The sequence below is a fragment of the Trematomus bernacchii genome, unplaced genomic scaffold (assembly GCF_902827165.1).
Source record: "Trematomus bernacchii unplaced genomic scaffold, fTreBer1.1, whole genome shotgun sequence".
NCBI classification, from domain to species: Eukaryota; Metazoa; Chordata; class Actinopteri; order Perciformes; family Nototheniidae; genus Trematomus; species Trematomus bernacchii.
Genome location: NW_022987593.1, coordinates 889482 through 908364, shown reverse-complemented (window position 1 = coordinate 908364; position 18883 = coordinate 889482). Strand labels below are relative to the sequence as shown.

Genomic DNA, 18883 nt, shown 5'->3' with positions numbered 1-18883 from the left:
ATATCCATGGAAATGTAAAGTTTACATTGTTTCTCTGAGGAAATGCTCTTTATTTTTTTTTGCCCACCTCTTAGTCCGAATGTTCAATGGGTCATAATTGATATGTGCAACACCACAATTGAACCATGGATGGACACTCAACAACCACATAGTGGGTAAAAAAACCCACCTCCACTGCATTGACTGTATTAAAGGCGAGTGAAGACAAATGGACACAGATATCAGGTTTATAATGTCCAGTCAGCAGACAGAGAACAGTGTTGGATTGCATCAGGGGAAAAAAAGGTTGTATGAGCTTTTGGCCAATCATTGAAAGGAGAAACGATGAGGTATTCTTCGGGTTTAAATGTGTGAGTGCGTTTAGTGGAAAAAGCCATAGAAGGTGCACCTACGTGCCTGCCTGAGGGTGTGAAGATCCATTTGTAGATTATTGAATTATGATGTGTGTGTATGGGGGGAGGGGGGAGCCTAAAAAGGAGAAAGGAGATCGAGTGGAAGAAAGGGGAAGGTGAAAGGGAACAAGAGAGAGAGAGAGAGAAATAGAGAGAATGTTTTTCATTACGTAATCTAATCTAAGTGGCTATTTTTCTTGTATAAAACCTCCGTCGCCCTCTATGAGACCGCTGTCCTCATCTGTCTAAAAGCACTGAGTGAGTCACTGTGGATCCATACACACACACACACACCAACTCATAGTGAGTCAGCCCATATCTGCTATAGACGCTCACCTAAATGATGAATAATGAAATAGGGAAAGGCACATAAACTGCTCAAATGACATGTGAACTCAGAGAAGACATATGGATGATCCTGAATGATAACCACACTCTCACACAAACAAACACAGTGACATCCTCATTGAGCTTATGGGCAGCTGGACTATGGGCTGAACAGGTGTTTTGTACTATGACACCTTGAGGTACAGGTTTCCTTTGTGTTCTAGCAGATTATTCAACAGAAAAAAGTCTGTTGTTGAAGTTAATCTGGCAAAAATGTATTCACATTTTCAGAAGGAAATAGCTAGCCTTTCCTAGTGGAATACATTGCATCTAAAGTTAACCAATTAAAATGTTATAATTTGTTTGTTTGATTCCCTCACAAACGTAAAAGTAAAATAGCACAACTAACTGTTTCTTGGTTTGCTAATGGCTGTTTCCTCCTCTTTCCAGTCTCTTTGCTAAGCTATTAATTAATTATTTTTTTGTATTCTTCATACCGACACACAAAGTCAAAACACCCTTAAACAAAATATAGTTACAAATGCTCATTTCACTGAGGCAAAGACCAATATCTTAAAGCTCTCAGACCGCATGTCCTTTAAATTAGATGTGTCTCCCAATTTTGGGTTAAAAAACTATTTGTGGTGCAAATGTGTAGAACTGCTTTGAGGCCTCACTGTGTGCAAAAACGTCTTTGTCAAGCACATGGTTGGGATGCGACTGCCCTCTCTCACCCCAAGTTCATCCATCAAGACCCTCCTTGCCTCCCTCTTGTGTTGAACCCAGTTTTAAACAGCCCCTAAACATCTGTTAACTCAGCAAAATGTCACTGGAAACACGGTGCTATACAGTAGGACGATGACCCAAGACAGGATGCAACTGGACTTTGGTTCCACTTATCTTTATTAAAAAGCAGCTCTTTGCACATACAGCAGGAAGACAAACCTTTCAAAAGGCCAAAGGCTTGGTCTGAATGGGTGTCTGTTATGAGAGTTTGATCACCACCAAAGCTTTTTTCTGGTGAAATTCTAACTGAAACCATTACATGTCATATTTTCCGAAGAGTTATACTGCAAAAACAAACTAATTAAGTGCAAAATTAAATTAAAATGTAGTTCTGCTTCTGTTCTCGTTTGTTTGGCCTCCTCCTGCCATCATGTGCTGAGAAAGGCGTAATTGAAGTGGGGCGAAGCTGTGAGGTTTGAGATTAATCATGTGGATAAGAAAAAAAACACAACAGTCCCAGTGTTCTCTTTTCCTAGAGCAACAGGAAACACACACACACACACACACACACACACACACACACACACACACACACACACACACACACACACACACACACACACACACACACACACACACACACACAGACAGACCAATAGATACAAACACACATAATCTCCTCCTAACCAAACCCATGCAACACACAAGCACACACTTAAAGGCAGCTCTGGTCCTGAGGCATTAAGTGAAATAAATGGTTTCTCAGCCACCAGGAGGCTCTGATAATAAATGCAATGTGTTTCTCTGAAATTTGTTATTTTTGCTTAGAAATAGAATGAATGAATCTCATTCTCTTTAATGTTTCTTCGCCATATTTCGAATCTTTACATGCAAAAGCCTATTAAACTGTCCAAAACATGTAGGCCTTATTATTATTGAGCTTTAGGTAGCCTAGTATGTGGGCTTGGAAATGTTTGGTTTTGCTTCCACACCACAACATCATGACTTTTAAATTAAGGCCATTGTGGGTTATGAAGTTGATTAAATCTGGGAAAATACAGTCATACCAATTAGAGCTGGGAAACGTGAGACAGTTAAGTGCATCAGAAAATGAATGAGGATATAAAGGGGAACTCCTGCCGAGTGAGAACTGTCATATAAGGACAGGAGCCCAAGGAAAGGCTGTCACCAGAATTATACTAATGTCCGAGATAAACATTTACAGTCATCTTATTGAAAATAATAATTTGTGTTTCAGCCTCTTTTTTCCATTACTGGGGAGTTCCTTGCCATTCATTTTCTTGCAATGACTGCAAAAAACGGTTTAGATGTCTTGGATATAGGCGCGTGTTTTTTCTTTCCGGTAATAACCGACTCATCACCTTGGCCCGGGTCCAGCCAATGCGGGACAGAAAGGAGTGGCACGGATCCAGAGCAGGGAGGAGAGGCGCTGTGTCTTTAAGCTCCAGTGAGATCCAGCGGGGGGAGTCTCAGCACACACGATCATTATTGTGTTAGTGCGTCCAGTGCTGTGGAGGGATCTGCTCAGTGTGCGTGTGATCTGTTGTTTTTTAAAGCCCAGGATGGTTATTCCTGCACTTGAAACGCATGGAGTAGAGTAAAAGGCTTCAAACCCGCCCAATCATGAGATGCCATTGGGTTCTATTTGCCTCACATTTTGTTTTGCTGCCACTAACAGGTAAGAAAACCATTGAAATCTTGCTTAAATATTGCTTCATGGGGACTTGGTGTTTTCTTGATGTATAACTTTAAAGTGACCTCGTTTAATCTCTTCACCTCACACTAGTTTCATAAATCACGTTTTCCTCTTCCAAAGCACGTTAGAGAAGGCTATGTCTTTAGTGAAGAGTTTAAAATAGTCGTAGGCTACTTTATGCGTAAAATTACAAACTATATAGCATTTGTGTTAGTCTTTGTCTTTTCAGATCACTCAAGTGTTGTTCGGACTCAAGTGTATTTCTCCACCTGTTTGTCACTATTTAAGGTCGTTTCGCACTTAATTGGACTAATTCAGGTGTGGACAGAAGTAAAAGTCTGCATGTATTGCGCAGCTTCTCTTCCATGATCCTGATACTGAATCTGGTGCCGTGTCCTCAATGTTTCTGGAAAGGTGGTTGATGTAAAACAAACACAAGTGTAGTTTAACGGTTCAGGGTGATCATCCTGTCAGCTCATGTCTCAAGATCATATCATTTGCATACTACCGTTTGAGAGGTAGGCCTACGTAGGAGATGCCTTTCCCAGCAGGCAACAGGTGCGTGTGTTTGTTTGAGGACGATTAATTATTTATCAAACCGAAATAAAAAGGATTAGGTTGTACGCCTTGGCATGGCACAATGAACAAAGAATAGCCAGAAACACATCTTTTAACAAAAACCACACCCAGCAGCACCTTGACTTTGAACCGCTCTAGCTGCTGTGGTGATAGCTTTGTGTTTAGTCACACAGCCTCATGATTGTTTGAAACCTTATACTTACTCAAAGACCAACTCTGCGAGGCACACACTCTTAAGATAACAGCTACAAAACATGCACTTAGAGCCTGCAAAAACACAGATATTGATGTTATTTTAAAGGGAAGTCTTTCTGCACACATGCTTCTTGCCTTATCAACCCCTGCTGCCAGGCCTGAAGGCACAACAGTCACATGAAAATCCTGAAATGGCGCCTATCATGTGGAAATCTGCAAAAACATACTGGAAAAAAGGGAAGAAAAAGTTGAAGGGGGTTGGCTGGTGGGGTTAAAGTAAATATAAGATGTTAGGTCAGTTTACTCGTATTAGGGGAGTGGATATAGGGCTCTTAATGCATGATTACTCAGCGGGTAGACAGGTCATAATTATTGATTGTTCAATTGAGCCATGGTGGTTTGATAGCGCTCTGTCTTTAGGGGCACTGTGCCAATCATAACATCCCATTTAACCATCACACTGTGAACATCTTAGGTTTTAAGAAACTGTGGTGGTATAATTAATGGATAAATACATAAAATAATATAAAACTCATGGGTTATGAAAGCTATCTGTCGTGGTTCTGGGTACAACTGAGAGTAACTAAATAAATACATACATACGAAGTACTTTTTTGAGGTAGCCTATTTTAACTTTACTTTACCATTTCCTGCTCCTTTATACTTGTACTCTGAACAAATTGTGTATGTTTGACTTATTTAATAACTTAGGTGCTTTGAATTTTCAGATTCAGATTAATAATACAAAATATCCTTAAAGATTTGTTATCATTTGTTGTTATAGGTTAAGATAAAACTGTATTGGTCCCTTTATGAAATGTATATAGTATAATGATCACATGAAGGCATCACTAAATATAATTCAATTATAACTTACATTGTTTTGTAATGGGTCATTGTGCAGAATGATTATTTGTATTTCTTTTTCCTACATGTTGATGCTAAAACTTGTATATTTTACACAAGTTGAATTTTGAATGCAGGACTTTTACTGAAAAGAAAGTATTTATACACTGTGGTATTACTACTTTTACTTTAAAAGGTCTGGTACTTTACTTTACCCTTCCCATAGCTAGCCCTTCATCAACATCAGTGTTGCTGAAAGCAGCAGTTTATTTGCCTTTGTGTTGGCTCTTTACTCCAGCAGACGTCAACCATTATATATGTGTTTGTTTCAGCGTGGTGCCAGCCAGTCATCTCCCCTAGTGGACCTCACATTGTTGTTCCCAAGAGGGGGAAGCTGGAGCTGAGTTGCCATGACAATGCCACGATGTCTGGTGCCCCGTCCAGGTTGAGGTGGCAGAGGGAGCGTGCTCGCCGGCTGGAGGGAGAGGTGGAGGAGGGCAGAACGACCTATGTCAGGGTGTCAGCAGCGCAGGCCTACCACATGGGTCGTTATGTGTGCATAAACAACAGCACACTGGAACACAGCTCCGTTTATGTATATGTGAAAGGTCTGTATTGGAGATTGAGGGGGGAGAGGCATGTGATTGTGTATCCCTCTAAAAACATTGATTAATCCAAATCTCCCTTTCATCTCCTCAGACCCCCAGAATGCCTTCCAGCGCACCATGGTGAACGTCATCCTGGTGCGAGAAGGTGAAAACTGCACCCTCCCCTGTCTTGTGACCGACCCTGAAGTCACCCTCCTAGCTCTGGAGATGTGCGACGGAGGACCTTTGCCCTCTGGTATGAGCTACCACAGCAACCACCAGCGAGGTGTCATTATCAGCAACGTGAGAAAGGAATATGATGGTTGCTTCGTATGTGTGGGGCAGCTTGATGGAGCCAAAGTGACGTCCATCCAATACACTGTTGATGTACGACTTGGTAAGTGAGAGATATGATGGAGGCTGTTTGTGATATTCTTGTCACTTGTTACAAATCTATACCTGTTTTTAGTGGTTCTCTTTGTGGCATAGCTTTACTAGATTTGTGATTTGGGTGATAATTAAGGTTAAAAGGGTTAAATGAGTTATAGTGTGAATGCTGTATGTGCAGCTGACAGGAAAGAAGTAAGGTCCTGTCATCTTTATACAAATGTGAGAGCAGATTAATAAAGTCAGTGTAAAAGATGCTAGCTTGTATAATGGATCATTAAGTTAACCTTGTTGTAGCCTCACAGTAATGCCAGTAGTCAGTAGGTGAAGCTAAATTATTGGAAGCTGACTTCCTAACCCTAAATGGCAATCCCAATCCTTGTGTCAAAGTAAACAGTGAAGTAAACAGCTTAAAGTTGTCACTGCCCGTCAATGAATGTTGTTAATGTGTGCTTTGGCTTGTTTGTTTTCTGATGCGTACTGTGCTGTTTAAATGAATTAACCCTTGGGGAATAATAAAGTCTAAATAAAGGTAGAGAACCTTGAATAATACAGCTACTTTTTTCTAACAAAGCTTGGACTGAGACATGTGAGGAAAAACAGCTTACAATATTAAGAGGACTTTCTTATTCTGATTTCAAAAGACCTATCATCATATTAGTTAAGAAATGGAAAAATATACCTGATGTTGGCTTGTTGATCTTCGCAATGGAGGACTAAAACACAGGAAACTGGTTTATTGGAAAGTAGGACTTTGGTGTACTGATTTTGATCCATAAGCATGAAACAAAAACATAGAATATGGATTTAATGATGGTCAATAGGTACAATGTTTATAAAGTTCCCCATCTTACTTCTGTTAGCATGCTCATTGCTAACTAGCAGTAAAGTAAAGAGTGGACATGTCATTTATTTTTGATGGGGTTTGGTCATAAACCAAAGTATTTAGAACATTTAATTGATCACCAAAATGTCATTGTACTTCATCCAAAAGGACTTGTGATATTTCAGTCTGGACCAAAGTGGTGGCTAGACAGACCAGCAACATGGCTAACATATTCATAAGAGATCTTAATGCATCCTGGCCAAGATTAACGGTAGACACAGCAAATTTCCACATTGCAGATGTGTTTTGGCAAGAGACCATTTTTCTCGTATCTTCTATATAAATAGAAAATGAACCATAAGAGCATTATACGTCAGTGCAAGCGGATCATGTTTCTATATATCCCTGCACTGAATCAGCATTGTTAGCCTCGTCTGCAGTGCAAAGATGTCTAAACATAAACAAGACGGGAGGGGCCGGGGCGTAATGTCCTTTTCACTGATGGAGAGAGGTGGAGAGAGGTATTGAGAGGAGAGAGGTGAGTGAGGTGAAAGAAGGGAGGAGCAGAGGGATTACATTCCCACACTGAACAAAGCTTTGTAACGGTGCATGAAGGCTGTGTTTGGGGTAAATAAAACCACCTCACTTCTTGTCAAACACAGCTATCAAAGTGAAGTCAGTAGGCATATAATGTTGGAGATTAATCATCCGGGTTATACGCACACAAGCGTACGCTTATGCAAATATTATACTGTTTGCATTGTATTTAGTGAGTGTTTGTCCACTGATCGATGCATTCCCTGACACTAAGCAAACAGGAGTTTTTGTAAAGATATGTATTTCAGACTGGCAACCAATAGTGAATGTTAATCAATTATATATGATTCATGCTAATTCTGGTTTTGCATCTTTTGATCCAGTGCCAGAGGTGCCTCCGGTGATCACGCTGTCTCACAAAGACCCTGTTATCCTGAGAAAAGGAGACGAGTTCAAGATCACCTGTAGTTCCTCTAACGTCAACACGGACTTCAGTGTCAAGTGGGATTTCCCCTCCACAGCGGTGAGATTGATGAAGAGATTGACTGCTTCTCCTCAGTCTCTATGTCCGGGTGACTAACTGCCAGGATGTGAGAGTTAGTGTGTTTATATCTGGCGGACTGTTTTTTTTTAAAAGTCTTTTTGCAATATATATAGTGGTATATTCTGTATTTGTTGCTAAGGAGTCCTTGACTTGAACAATGTAGGAGACCCCTGCTTTACCCTTACCAATACAAGAAACAGCCAAACATTTGCATTTTTATCAGGGCTGTAGCTACCATTGAGGACATCCTTAATAATTTCAGGGATTTAGCAGGTTTTGTGATGCAAATATTAGTTCACATTTGACACATGTTGGGTTTTGTATGACAGATTGTAATATTTCTTACACTCAGTATTTTATAAGAATACAACTATTTTGGCAATAGTCATAATAAACATGCCAGTGAGTGCAGAGAAGACTTACGTATGAGTTTTATGATTTCTTTAAATACTTTGCTAATGTTATTGAGTTTGGGTTGTAGCGGAAGTATTTTTATAATCACGGCATCAACCATAGTTTTTCGTGAATGTTAAGTCAGCTGTTTAAAATGCTCACCTTGCAGCATCCCATGGAATTCCAATCCTCACACATCCTGTCTGGTTTCCACGGTGTCGAACGTGTCACCACACTATTGATCACGGATGTCAGCAAATCCGACTCGGGCACTTACCACTGCCATGCCCACAACGAGAGAGGCACCAGTGCCACCGCGCTGCAACTGGATGTCCAAGGTGAGTTTTTACAAAACATTCTCCCGAACAGAGGAAGGTGTTTGTGTCTAGATGGTAACCCTCCATTTTTTAAACATTTACCAGAATGTTAGGGTTAGACATGGACTTTAAAAGTTTAAGGTTAGCATAGCACGTCTTGCAGCAAGTCTGACGTGCTATGCACACATACTTAAGTTTAAATTAGCCGAATAAAATGTTTTTTTTCTCCAAAGTATATAAATTAATATGTAGACAACTTAGCCCTGGTGGAAAGAGCTATCATTGTTCAAAGTGTGATATTGTTATAAACCAGTGAGAATGTCTGGAGGTAAGCAACACACTTGCCAGACCTCAAACAATGTTTTGTTTTACTCCGTGGATTTGTTCTGTTCATAAAGTCTAATTTACATGAGCAATCACAAATAAAATATTATCTTATTATACTGGGCCTACCTGGGAAAAAAAGAGTTTGGCTCTCAGTGAAATGTCCCTCAATAAATAACAATAAAACATGGATCTAGCTACAGCATTTTACTTTTAATTGTCCGCCTGTTTCCTGTCTGTCTTATTTATGCCTAAAATCAAATTGTCTTTGTGGATTTATAAAGTTGTTATGTATTCATTCGTAGCTAATATATCTATGTTCAATATCCCAGGCCTTAACCACAGTTTTAGGTGAGCTAATTTTCTGATGCTCTTCAGATCAGGGCTTCATAACCATGTTAGGCAGCCCAGCTCCAGTGCAGGCTGATGTCAAAGAGGGGGAGAGCCTGAGCCTCAGAGTCGAACTCAGTGCCTATCCCGCTCCGCGCTCCCTGTCCTGGTCTTACAACGGCAAGCGGCTCCTCAACACCACAGAGCACGTCATTACCATACATCGCCGCAAATACAGGTACAGCAAGTTTAAATATGTATTTCACTGCAATTACCTGTGCATGTACACATTTGGAAAGTAATGTTTGTATTATCAGACTCATCAGCGAGCTCAGACTGGTGAGGGTCCTCGGCTCGGAGGGTGGGATCTATAAGTTCTCAGCGAGCCATGAGGACGCATCTGTAAATCATCCGTTTCATGTGTACGTCAACAGTAAGTGGCCTTCACTTTAACACTCATGTTTCTATGTTAAATATGTGTATTTTTACTTTCAATCTGCCCATGTCTTTCTCTACAAGGCAAGCCGATTATCATCGCCCAGGAAGGCCCTGTTGATGGACAGGTGCGCTGCGTGGCCTCTGGTTACCCAGTCCCTAAAATCAGCTGGTACTTCTGTGAGCTGCCCCACACGAGGTATACCTCAAATATATTGCACTACTTTCATCCAAAAAGTGTTTGTGTCACCTTTTTTTAATAGATAGGAATATGAGTTATACACCACTATTGATTTAGCATGAGCTGGGTGTTAACCTTTGATATCTTGAATGTAATACGACTGTCTTTTACACAACGAGATGTTAAAAGGGTGATCTTGTAAATGTACAAAGAAGAAACAGATGAGAAGAGTTGTACAAAGTTATCATGTAATCAGAATTGGTTCAAAATAAGCATTGTTAGTGATGAATCACTGCGTCACATTGGGTGTTATAACCTCATTTTACATTCTCCATGTAAATAATGTCATAAACAATAATATAAGAAGAACATTATGTCAATGCATTTAAATTAACCTATTCATATATAATTCAGAACTTTGGACTCCTTGGCTTTTATGCTTCTCATATTAAAAGCTGTAACCGAACAGCAGTGCGACTTCAGACCATTTTCCTCACCATTATCTCCAACACCTTCTGTTGTTTGGTCTGGCAGTTCCTCTGAGAGAAAGAGAGGATCATGGGAGCTGAAGAAGTTGCTTTATGTCATTATATACTCTCATTAGCATTCAAACCAAAAAGGGTTTCGACTCATGGTCATCACAATATCAGCAATATAAGACATTTAGAGCTCTGTTAAAACAGGCACTTGACTCGTTATTTTACATTGTATAGGCTAACAGTAGGGTTTATTATAAGACGTAATAAAAAGTACAGTTGCTGTGAATGACCAAGGTTGAAATTACTTTATCATTGTGTCAACCCCTGAACAGGTGCTCACACCTGCCCAATGCCACCCAATGGGAGTCCCTGGATGTCGCCATGGTGACAGAGTCTGTCTTTGGCAGGAGCGAGGTTGTTAGCCGTCTGAACGTGAGCAAGGAGCACACACACTATCACACCCTGGAGTGTGTGGCTACTACGGAGGAGGGGGAGGAGGCCTACACACTGTTCTCCATCAGTGGTACGACACAAACACACACAAACCTATATATGTATATATTTATGAATATATAAACTATACCCATTGCCCCTAGGTCAGCAGAGTTGTGTTTTTACTGGATACAGATTGAACAGGATTAGTGTATTATGACTGTGCGGGTTGGGATTATAAAGTGTGACTCACTAATCCTTGTCACAGAAACAAACACCACTGCTGCAGCAGCTGTCAAACATATACATCTGATTAGTGTTTGTGCCACTATTCTCAAGTTCCTATCAGGGGATCCCAATGTACATACAGTATCTCCATCATGTCTTATATATGTACTTCAACTAATGTATATGATGTAATATTATTTGTATTTTTCAGTAGGGCACAACAGTATATCATAAAGTTAAATCACTATGTTTACAACCATTCCTAAGGTTGGGCAACATATCCATTTATTTATACAGTCTATGATATTATGATATAAAACATAATAATATATTTAAATTAACACATAAATGTATTTTCCTAGTTTATAAAGAATATTCTAGTTGTGCTGTTACTTTGTTATTCAAGCGAAATTACTGCTGATTATTTTATCAGAAATCTAATTGTGTAAATATTTGTTGATAACACCAATGTTCAACCCTACCTTATCATGAATTTTCTTATACCTTTCATTGGAGTGCAGGGTTTTATTCTCAAGAAAATATTGATGTTGAGGCATTTGGTCATAAATAAAAACCAACAATCTTAAATCAATTTAACAGAAACAGAAATTAGATTTTCTCCATTTCACCTAGTAATTTCCCTTATTATTTTTTCAAGTGTGCTGCTCTTTTGTCTTTCGCTCGTTTTGCTCGTTTCTCTATTTCTTAATTTATTCATTCCTCCACACTCTCACATTGACCCCTTCTGGCCCTTCATATCCCCCCAGAGCCCACTCATCCACAGAGTACATTTCAACCAGGAATGTTAAAGTAAAGAACGAGATGAATCAGGAATTATGTCACCTTTTGTATGTATTAGTATTTTAACTGGTTTGTGTATAAACTGAACCTGTACTTGCAGTAAAACATATACCTTTGTCTAATTACTCTGGTGTGTGTTTCCTCTCAGAACGAATCGTCCCCCATAAACTCTTCACTCCTCTTCTGACCGGCATGGTGGCCACTGGCGTCTTCCTCAGCCTCATTCTCGTGGTGCTGCTCTATAAATACATGCAGGTAAAACAGAACATAAATCATGCATTACAATACCATTACTGCAATGAAGAAATAGTATTTAATCTGAGTGCGAGAGGGTCATAAATCTCTCATATGTGAAGTAAATATATTGCCATCAATCAGAACCTTGTTTTCACCCTGTTTAAAATTCTCCAACTTCAATGTGAGATCAAGTTCATCATTGAGATGCAGTTTTCAACACAGAAAAATAACTGGCTGTTGGTTTCTGGCAAAAGGCCAACTCCCATTTATTAATGACTCATTCCTCCATCTTGAGTATTGTATTTTAAGGATAGAAGAAGATTTCTTAAATCAGACTACTTTTTTCTGCTTTTGGTAACGGTATTCAGCAGATAAGAGTGTCCTTTTAATCAATATGAATGTGCTGTAATGAAATTGAAATGATCCTATCAGCCATTGAGAGTGCAGACATGCTGAAGTTAAAGGCTTTTTTGACACTGCGATGATGCCATTAATGTGCATGCTGCTCTTTTCGCACTCAGATGAGTCAGACTACTTGAGAACGAGGTTATGAATTCACAGTGGGATCATCAGTTCTGACTTGAGTTGACAACTGAAGTGCATTGAGTAATATAACATTAAATATAATGACTTTCTCTTTTCAAACTTTACCAGAAACCAAAGTTTCAAATCCAGTGGAAGGTCATTGAGAGTATCCATGGCAACAACTACATATATATTGACCCCACCCAGCTGCCATATGACTCCAAATGGGAGTTTCCTCGACAGAAATTACGCTTCGGTATGATATCCTAGAATTACTTCTTGTTATTGATACTTGAATTGGATGTTTGAGTTCCACTGTCCAAAATTATGTGAGTGTAAAATTATAATTTCTTGCTGAATAAGGGAAAATGTAGATGTTCCCACAGGTAAAACTCTGGGCTCTGGGGCTTTCGGAAAGGTAGTGAGGGCCACAGCGTACGGACTCTGCTCTGCAGATACTGTGACAACCGTCGCTGTTAAGATGCTGAAACGTAAGTGTGTGCGTGTGCGTGTGTGTGTGTGTGTGTGTGTGTGTGTCAGTGTCATCTGTCACTTACACATTTTTTATTAACAAGATAACTCTCCTTAATAGACTCTAGAGCGGGTGGTCATAAATGTTGAATAATGCAGTATTAAGGACCATGTTTTAACTAATAACAATCATCAGAAGTGATTTATTTGTAAAATGTTTTAGTATACTAGCATCATTATGAATATCATGATGACCAATAGATTTATAATTCATTATTTGCTAGATGGTTTACATTTATATGAATAATAAATATAAATGATATTACTTTATATATTTCCCAGACACTCAAATAAATCGGTGGACAGTAACAACAGAGCACTAAGTAATAAATAGGGAGTCATTTCAGACACAGCTTGCCGATGCGTGTTGTAGAAACACATGAGACGCTGTAAGAGGTAATAAATGTCCTGATGATGTCATCGCAGCCAACGCTCATGCTACGGAGAAAGAGGCGCTGATGTCAGAGCTGAAGGTGCTCAGTTACCTTGGAAACCACGTGAACATTGTGAACCTGCTGGGGGCCTGCACCGTCGGAGGTGAGAGAGATGTTGGGCTTAATTTGGTTCTGTTTTTTGTTGGGTGTGGACGCTAAAAGCCTCTTGCTTTCACATGATTATAAGATATTTATTGTATGATTTATGGTATTGTTTTTGATTGATATGCTGACTAGCTGTTTTCCCAGACAATATTGGCCTCATATATTGGAGAGTCAGTATCATTGACTCCAATATGAAAACGTGCAGCATATTTACTGACAAGTTTATGATGCAGTGGATCAGGGTCTGTCTAGACCTAAACATTGATCATTATGCAGCATTAAGACTGGATTCACACACAAGTATGCATAAGTGCGTAAAAGGAAGTAAACACATGGACTTGAAAAATCCCATTGACACGTATTTCCCAATATGTTTCAACACCAGCATAATGATAAATGCTTTTCAACACACACACATTGTTCAAACCTGTCACATGACACACTTATTGTTGGCTCTTTGCTTAAGTTCTTTGTTCATTGTTATGTGATGTCTTATGGTTTTAAAATCAGCGAGTGAGATTTCTTTTTTTATCTTTGCCAGGCCCGATTTTGGTGATCACAGAGTACTGTTGCTATGGCGACCTCCTTAACTTCCTGCGCAGAAAAAGAGAGCCCTTCCTCAACTCCCAAGTTGGTGATGGTTACTATCGCAACGTCTCGAACCAAACAGAGCCTAAAGCAAGGTGTGTGTGTGTGTGTGTGTGTGTGTGTGTGTGTGTGTGTGTGTGTGTGTGTGTGTGTGTGTGTGTGTGTGTGTGTGTGTGTGTGTGTGTGTGTGTGTGTGTGTGTGTGTGTGTGTGTGTGTGTGTGTGTGTGTGTGTGTGTGTGTGTGTGTGTGTGTGTGTGTGTGTGTGTGTGTTGGTATTAAAATTGTGATTGCAAATGCTTAATGGTTTCTGTGTCAACATGTAATATTTGTGTGTGTGTGTTTGTGTGCAGTGGAGAGGTGATTGGTACAGAATATGTGACCATGCGTCCCTCGGAGAAAGAAAGGTCTTCCCAGTCAGGTAGGAAGTCTCTCACTCTACATTTCTTATCACACATAAAATATCACTCTTAGCGCCTGTGGAAGTTTGACAGTGTGATCTTTATCTAGCGGATATCGAGGAGCTGTCTCTGGATGCCGAAGATCTCCTCAGCTTTTCCTACCAAGTGGCCAAGGGAATGGAGTACATTACTTCCAAGAACGTAAGGCTGTTACAGCCCATGTGCTTATTTACAGGGTCGTTACAGAAGAGATTTAAAACTGCTGCTGCTAGTTTATAAATCACTTTGGCTCAGGGCCAACCTGCTTTGTGCACTGCTGTCAGCTACAATAATGCACAATCTGAAGGTGCATTTACATTACATCATGTACTCCACACACAAAGCTTTGTCACTCCTGTAAATAAGCTCCGACTCAAGTACTTTAGATTCTGTATAAAAAATCTTGTTCTCCTGATTCAGCTTCTCTCATCATAATTGTGTTGCTTTATTTGAATTAGACACTGTATGTTCATTATTCTTGCAGACTGTAATTGCGTAAAGATTGTCAATTTGCCATTTGTGTTTCTGAGGTTTGTGACAAGTTTTACTCGCCGCGACTCATTAGTAAATGTGTGCTGTGTGTCAGTCATTCACCGCAGAAACCTGTTACAATGTTAAAACTAATTTGTGTGTGTGTGTGTGTGTGTGTGTGTGTGTGTGTGTGTGTGTGTGTGTGTGTGTGTGTGTGTGTGTGTGTGTGTGTGTGTGTGTGTGTGTGTGTGTGTGTGTGTGTGTGTGTGTGTGTGTGTGTGTGTGTGTGTGTGTGTGTGTGTGTGTGTGTGTGTGTGTGTGTGTGTGTGTGTGTGTGTGTACGTGTTTGTGTGTGTGTACGTGTTTGTTTGTTTGTGTAGTGTGTCCACAGGGATCTTGCAGCCAGAAACATTTTGCTGACTCACGGCAGGGTGGCTAAGATCTGTGACTTTGGGTTGGCACGAGACATCACGACTGATGCCAGCTATGTGCTCCGGGGCAATGTGAGTCTGTCACTTTTTATCTCTGAATCTTCTTCTGCCTCCCTTCCTTTCTACCCTTTTTCCTTCACTCCTTTCTTTCTTATTTTCTCCTGCAATTTCTTTCTCTTGAATTTATGTTTTCTTAAGGGATCTCTAAAAGTTCAAAAGAGATTAACAATTCCAGAGAAAAGCTAAATGTTTCTTGGATTGAAAGACAGGTAAACATACTGCTTTTGTAATCATGGCGCTCCCTCCTGCAGGCTCGTCTGCCGGTGAAGTGGATGTCTCCTGAAAGCCTCTTCGACTGCGTCTACACCTATGAGAGTGACGTGTGGTCCTACGGCATCCTCCTCTGGGAAATCTTCTCTCTGGGTAACATTTCCAGTTAGAGCTGCACTGTTGCATCTGTTTCATAATGTCTAGGCCGTTATTACCATCCATTCGAGCTGACTGGGGCCCTATTACAGGCTCTAATGATGCTCCCGAGCAGCAACATCACTTAACCGGGTGAAGCACACAAAATCATATTATCTGTGTAACAATGTTGCTCCAGAAACCAGTACCATTGTATGAATCTATTATTTCTTGTCATGGAAATCTGAGGCGTGAATGAAACCATGTTATTTAAAGTGCGTGCATACTGTTTGTTTTACAGGTAACAGTCCGTATCCTGGGATGCAGGTGGGCTCAGTATTTTACAAGATGATTCAAGATGGAAAAAGGATGAGCAGGCCTGAGTTTGCTCCCATTGAGATGTAAGTGTGTGTGTTTGCAGAAACAAGAAAGCATGTGTCTGTGAGAGTGAGTGTTATAAACAGTGCATCAACTAATGATCAATCATTTATTTCAATTGAATAGTTTACCTTTGAAATGCTAGAAAACATTGAAAAAGGAGCAATGTGACATTATCAAATGTATCGTTTTGTTCAATCAACAGTCCAACAATAAAAATATATGTATTTTACATAGGCATCAAAATAAAAAAAAAGTGGCTAATCCTCAATTTGGAGGAGCTGAAACCAAACCGTCATGCCTTCAAAATGACTTAACGAAATTATAAGTCAAAATAGTTGCGAATTCATTTCTGACAATCAGCTAATCGATTCAAAACATTTCACAGACAATAATAAACGCACAATGATTTATCCATTGTATGAATAGAAACATAAAATGTAAAATCTTTGTTTTCGCTTTGCTGGATTATTTTAGTTCTTGTATGTAGAAACTAATGTCAGCCTCACCTCTGAAGGTATGACATGATGTTGTCTTGTTGGAGCCACGATCCTTTGAAGAGGCCTTCCTTCAGGAAACTGGTGGAGAGGACTGAGCTGCTGCTGTCAGAAAATACCAGGAATGTGAGTAAAAGGAACCATAAATCACAGACATGTCATTTTTTATCCTTCAAAACATAGGGGAAATCTCAATGTTGGTTTAAGGATAAAAAAAAAAAAACAGAAAGCCTGAATTAAAAGCCAGGAGAAAGATTGAGATTGATCATAATTATGCTATTTATGGACCTTCGTCATTCGACATTTCTCATTAAACCAAATGTTTTTGTTGTTGTAAAAAAGTAGTATCATCAGAGCCGCCATAAGCCTGAAATGTGTGTTGTTTCTTAGGTGTACCTGAGACTGAGCAACGCTCCAGGTCATCCCGCGCAGGAGAGGGCGCCAACGCGGCGGCTGAGCTCCGTCTGCAGCACCACAGCTCCCACCCAACCTCTACTGCAAAGCACGGCTGACGTCTTCATGGACTATGTCTGACACACAGACACAAACAAACACACACTGACGTATGCATATAAACACTGCTATCAAACTTACAACCCCCTCCCCCCCCACCTCCCTGATCATTGTCACCTCACAAGAGCCAAATGCACTCTGTATGTAAACTAATAACAACACACTCAAACTAACTGTCAAACACTGGACTTCCTGCATTACACACGCACACACAACACACACCACGCACACACAACACACACCACACACACACACTGTATATATGACCTTGCCCTGGTCTCTCAGTATTGTCCTCTATCTAATCTCCCATTGCTGTATTGATCTCTGCGGTAGGTATATCAGGTGCACGTCTATATAAAGCAGACTCCAGCGTTAACCGCCACCAGATCCAAACAACATCCCCATCAGCAGCGGCAGGAGTTTGGCTCACATTCAGCCTTAGATTGCATATTTAAATGCTTTGGGGAACACAGAGACCTTTGACTGAGGAAAAGATAAGCACAGTTAGTGAAGTGATCGGTGGAATTTATTTTGTCTCTACGTTTTTACAGGAATATTTTTGTCAGTTTGGGTAATATAAAGAAATACAGCACTCTTGTAGGGAGCAGTGGTTTCCAGGAGAACCTGCTGGCAACCTTATTTCAATTTTTTCTTTCTTTTCTTAAGAGTTGTGCTTATGCACATGTCTACTTCTTGTATATGTACAAGAGCAAGGTTAGCAGTTTCCTCATGTCATCAGTCTTAATGCGCTACACTAAATGGCTGCTGGCTCCACCTGCAAACTTAATTGTTATAATCCAGCCCTCTGCAAGAAAGCAAATAGTGTATTTTCCCAAACTCTTAAAAGTCTTATTAATTTACTGTTAGAGTCACTAGATTAACTTGAGTTGTTGTCTGCAAGCCTTACTTAAAACTGGTTTTAATGGGGCTTGAAAGACAAAAGATGCCTTATAGTACCTGAAGCCTCTTTTACAATATAACAAATAAGCCATAGTGAGGTGGCATGCAAGCGATAACTCCTAAAAAACAACATAAAGTTACCATAAGTCACAGAAACACTGACTCCCACCTGTGCGTTGTAGCTTTGAATACTGTGACTAACTGGTGTATTGCTGTATGTATTATAGGGTTAGCTTTAGTTTAGTCTGTGGCCAGGCGTTTATGACTGTTTGCTCTTTTGACTTGATTTATGTCAAATATGTATGCAATGTAAATATAATAGAGATGTGCCTTTAGGTTCTTTTTGTGAAATACTGAATGCATTTGATTGTGACACTGTTATTGTCGAGAGCCAGGATAGTTTCAGTATGCTGGTTTTGATACAGTTGGATTACTTGTAATAAAGAAAGTACTTGTGATGGCAGAAACTTAAAAAGTGTCCTTCATCATTTTCATGATTGTGTAATACATGAGTAAGCAGCTCTGTAAGGCTGCTGTGGGCATTGTGATGCTCTGAGCTAAATGATACCTTTAGCATGCTAACATTAGCCTGCTAACATGCTGATGTTTAGCAAGCACAATCATTTACATCAGGAGTTGAGCATGTTATCATGCAACATTTGTTTGTTGGCACTTAACAACACTAAGTACAGCTAGGGCTAAGGGGGTGTCATACGAATGGCCGATATTTGAATTGCAAAAAGTGACATTCACCAAAGTCACTAAGATTCTTCCTCTGGGAACCATGAACCACTTTACAAACATTCCTTGTAATTCTTGCAATACTTGTTGAAATATTTTAGTCTGG

The 18883-nt window shown here is 39.9% G+C and overlaps 1 protein-coding gene across 2 annotated transcripts; it reads left to right on the top strand.

The window, feature by feature from the left end:
- Positions 1-2898: 2898 nt before the first annotated feature.
- Positions 2899-18511, top strand: kitb (KIT proto-oncogene, receptor tyrosine kinase b). 2 transcript variants are annotated; one of them, XM_034129481.1, is made up of 21 exons: positions 2899-3144; positions 5115-5390; positions 5482-5766; positions 7503-7642; positions 8226-8394; positions 9076-9265; positions 9345-9460; positions 9547-9661; positions 10455-10645; positions 11732-11838; positions 12475-12601; positions 12720-12836; positions 13303-13413; positions 13957-14098; positions 14355-14422; positions 14512-14603; positions 15293-15415; positions 15655-15766; positions 16050-16149; positions 16644-16749; positions 17014-18511. In XM_034129481.1, the coding sequence occupies exons 1-21, from the start codon at positions 3090-3092 to the stop codon at positions 17155-17157; spliced, it is 2886 nt and encodes a 961-aa protein (XP_033985372.1). In that variant the 5' UTR covers positions 2899-3089; the 3' UTR covers positions 17158-18511. The 2 variants fall into 2 exon arrangements, with proteins under 2 accessions (XP_033985372.1, XP_033985373.1); XM_034129482.1 differs by having other exon boundaries at positions 2901-3144; positions 12732-12836.
- The last annotated feature ends 372 nt before the right edge of the window (positions 18512-18883 follow it).

What these genes read in the sequence shown, in the direction of transcription:
- kitb (XM_034129481.1), top strand. Translation starts at nt 3,090, where the DNA reads ATGAGATGCCATTGGGTTCTATTTGCCTCACATTTTGTTTTGCTGCCA. An exon ending in GTTTCATGTGTACGTCAACA is followed by an intron (nt 9,461 to 9,546) that starts GTAAGTGGCCTT and finishes TTTCTCTACAAG; the next exon opens with GCAAGCCGATTATCATCGCC. An exon ending in AGTACATTACTTCCAAGAAC is followed by an intron (nt 14,604 to 15,292) that starts GTAAGGCTGTTA and finishes TTGTTTGTGTAG; the next exon opens with TGTGTCCACAGGGATCTTGC.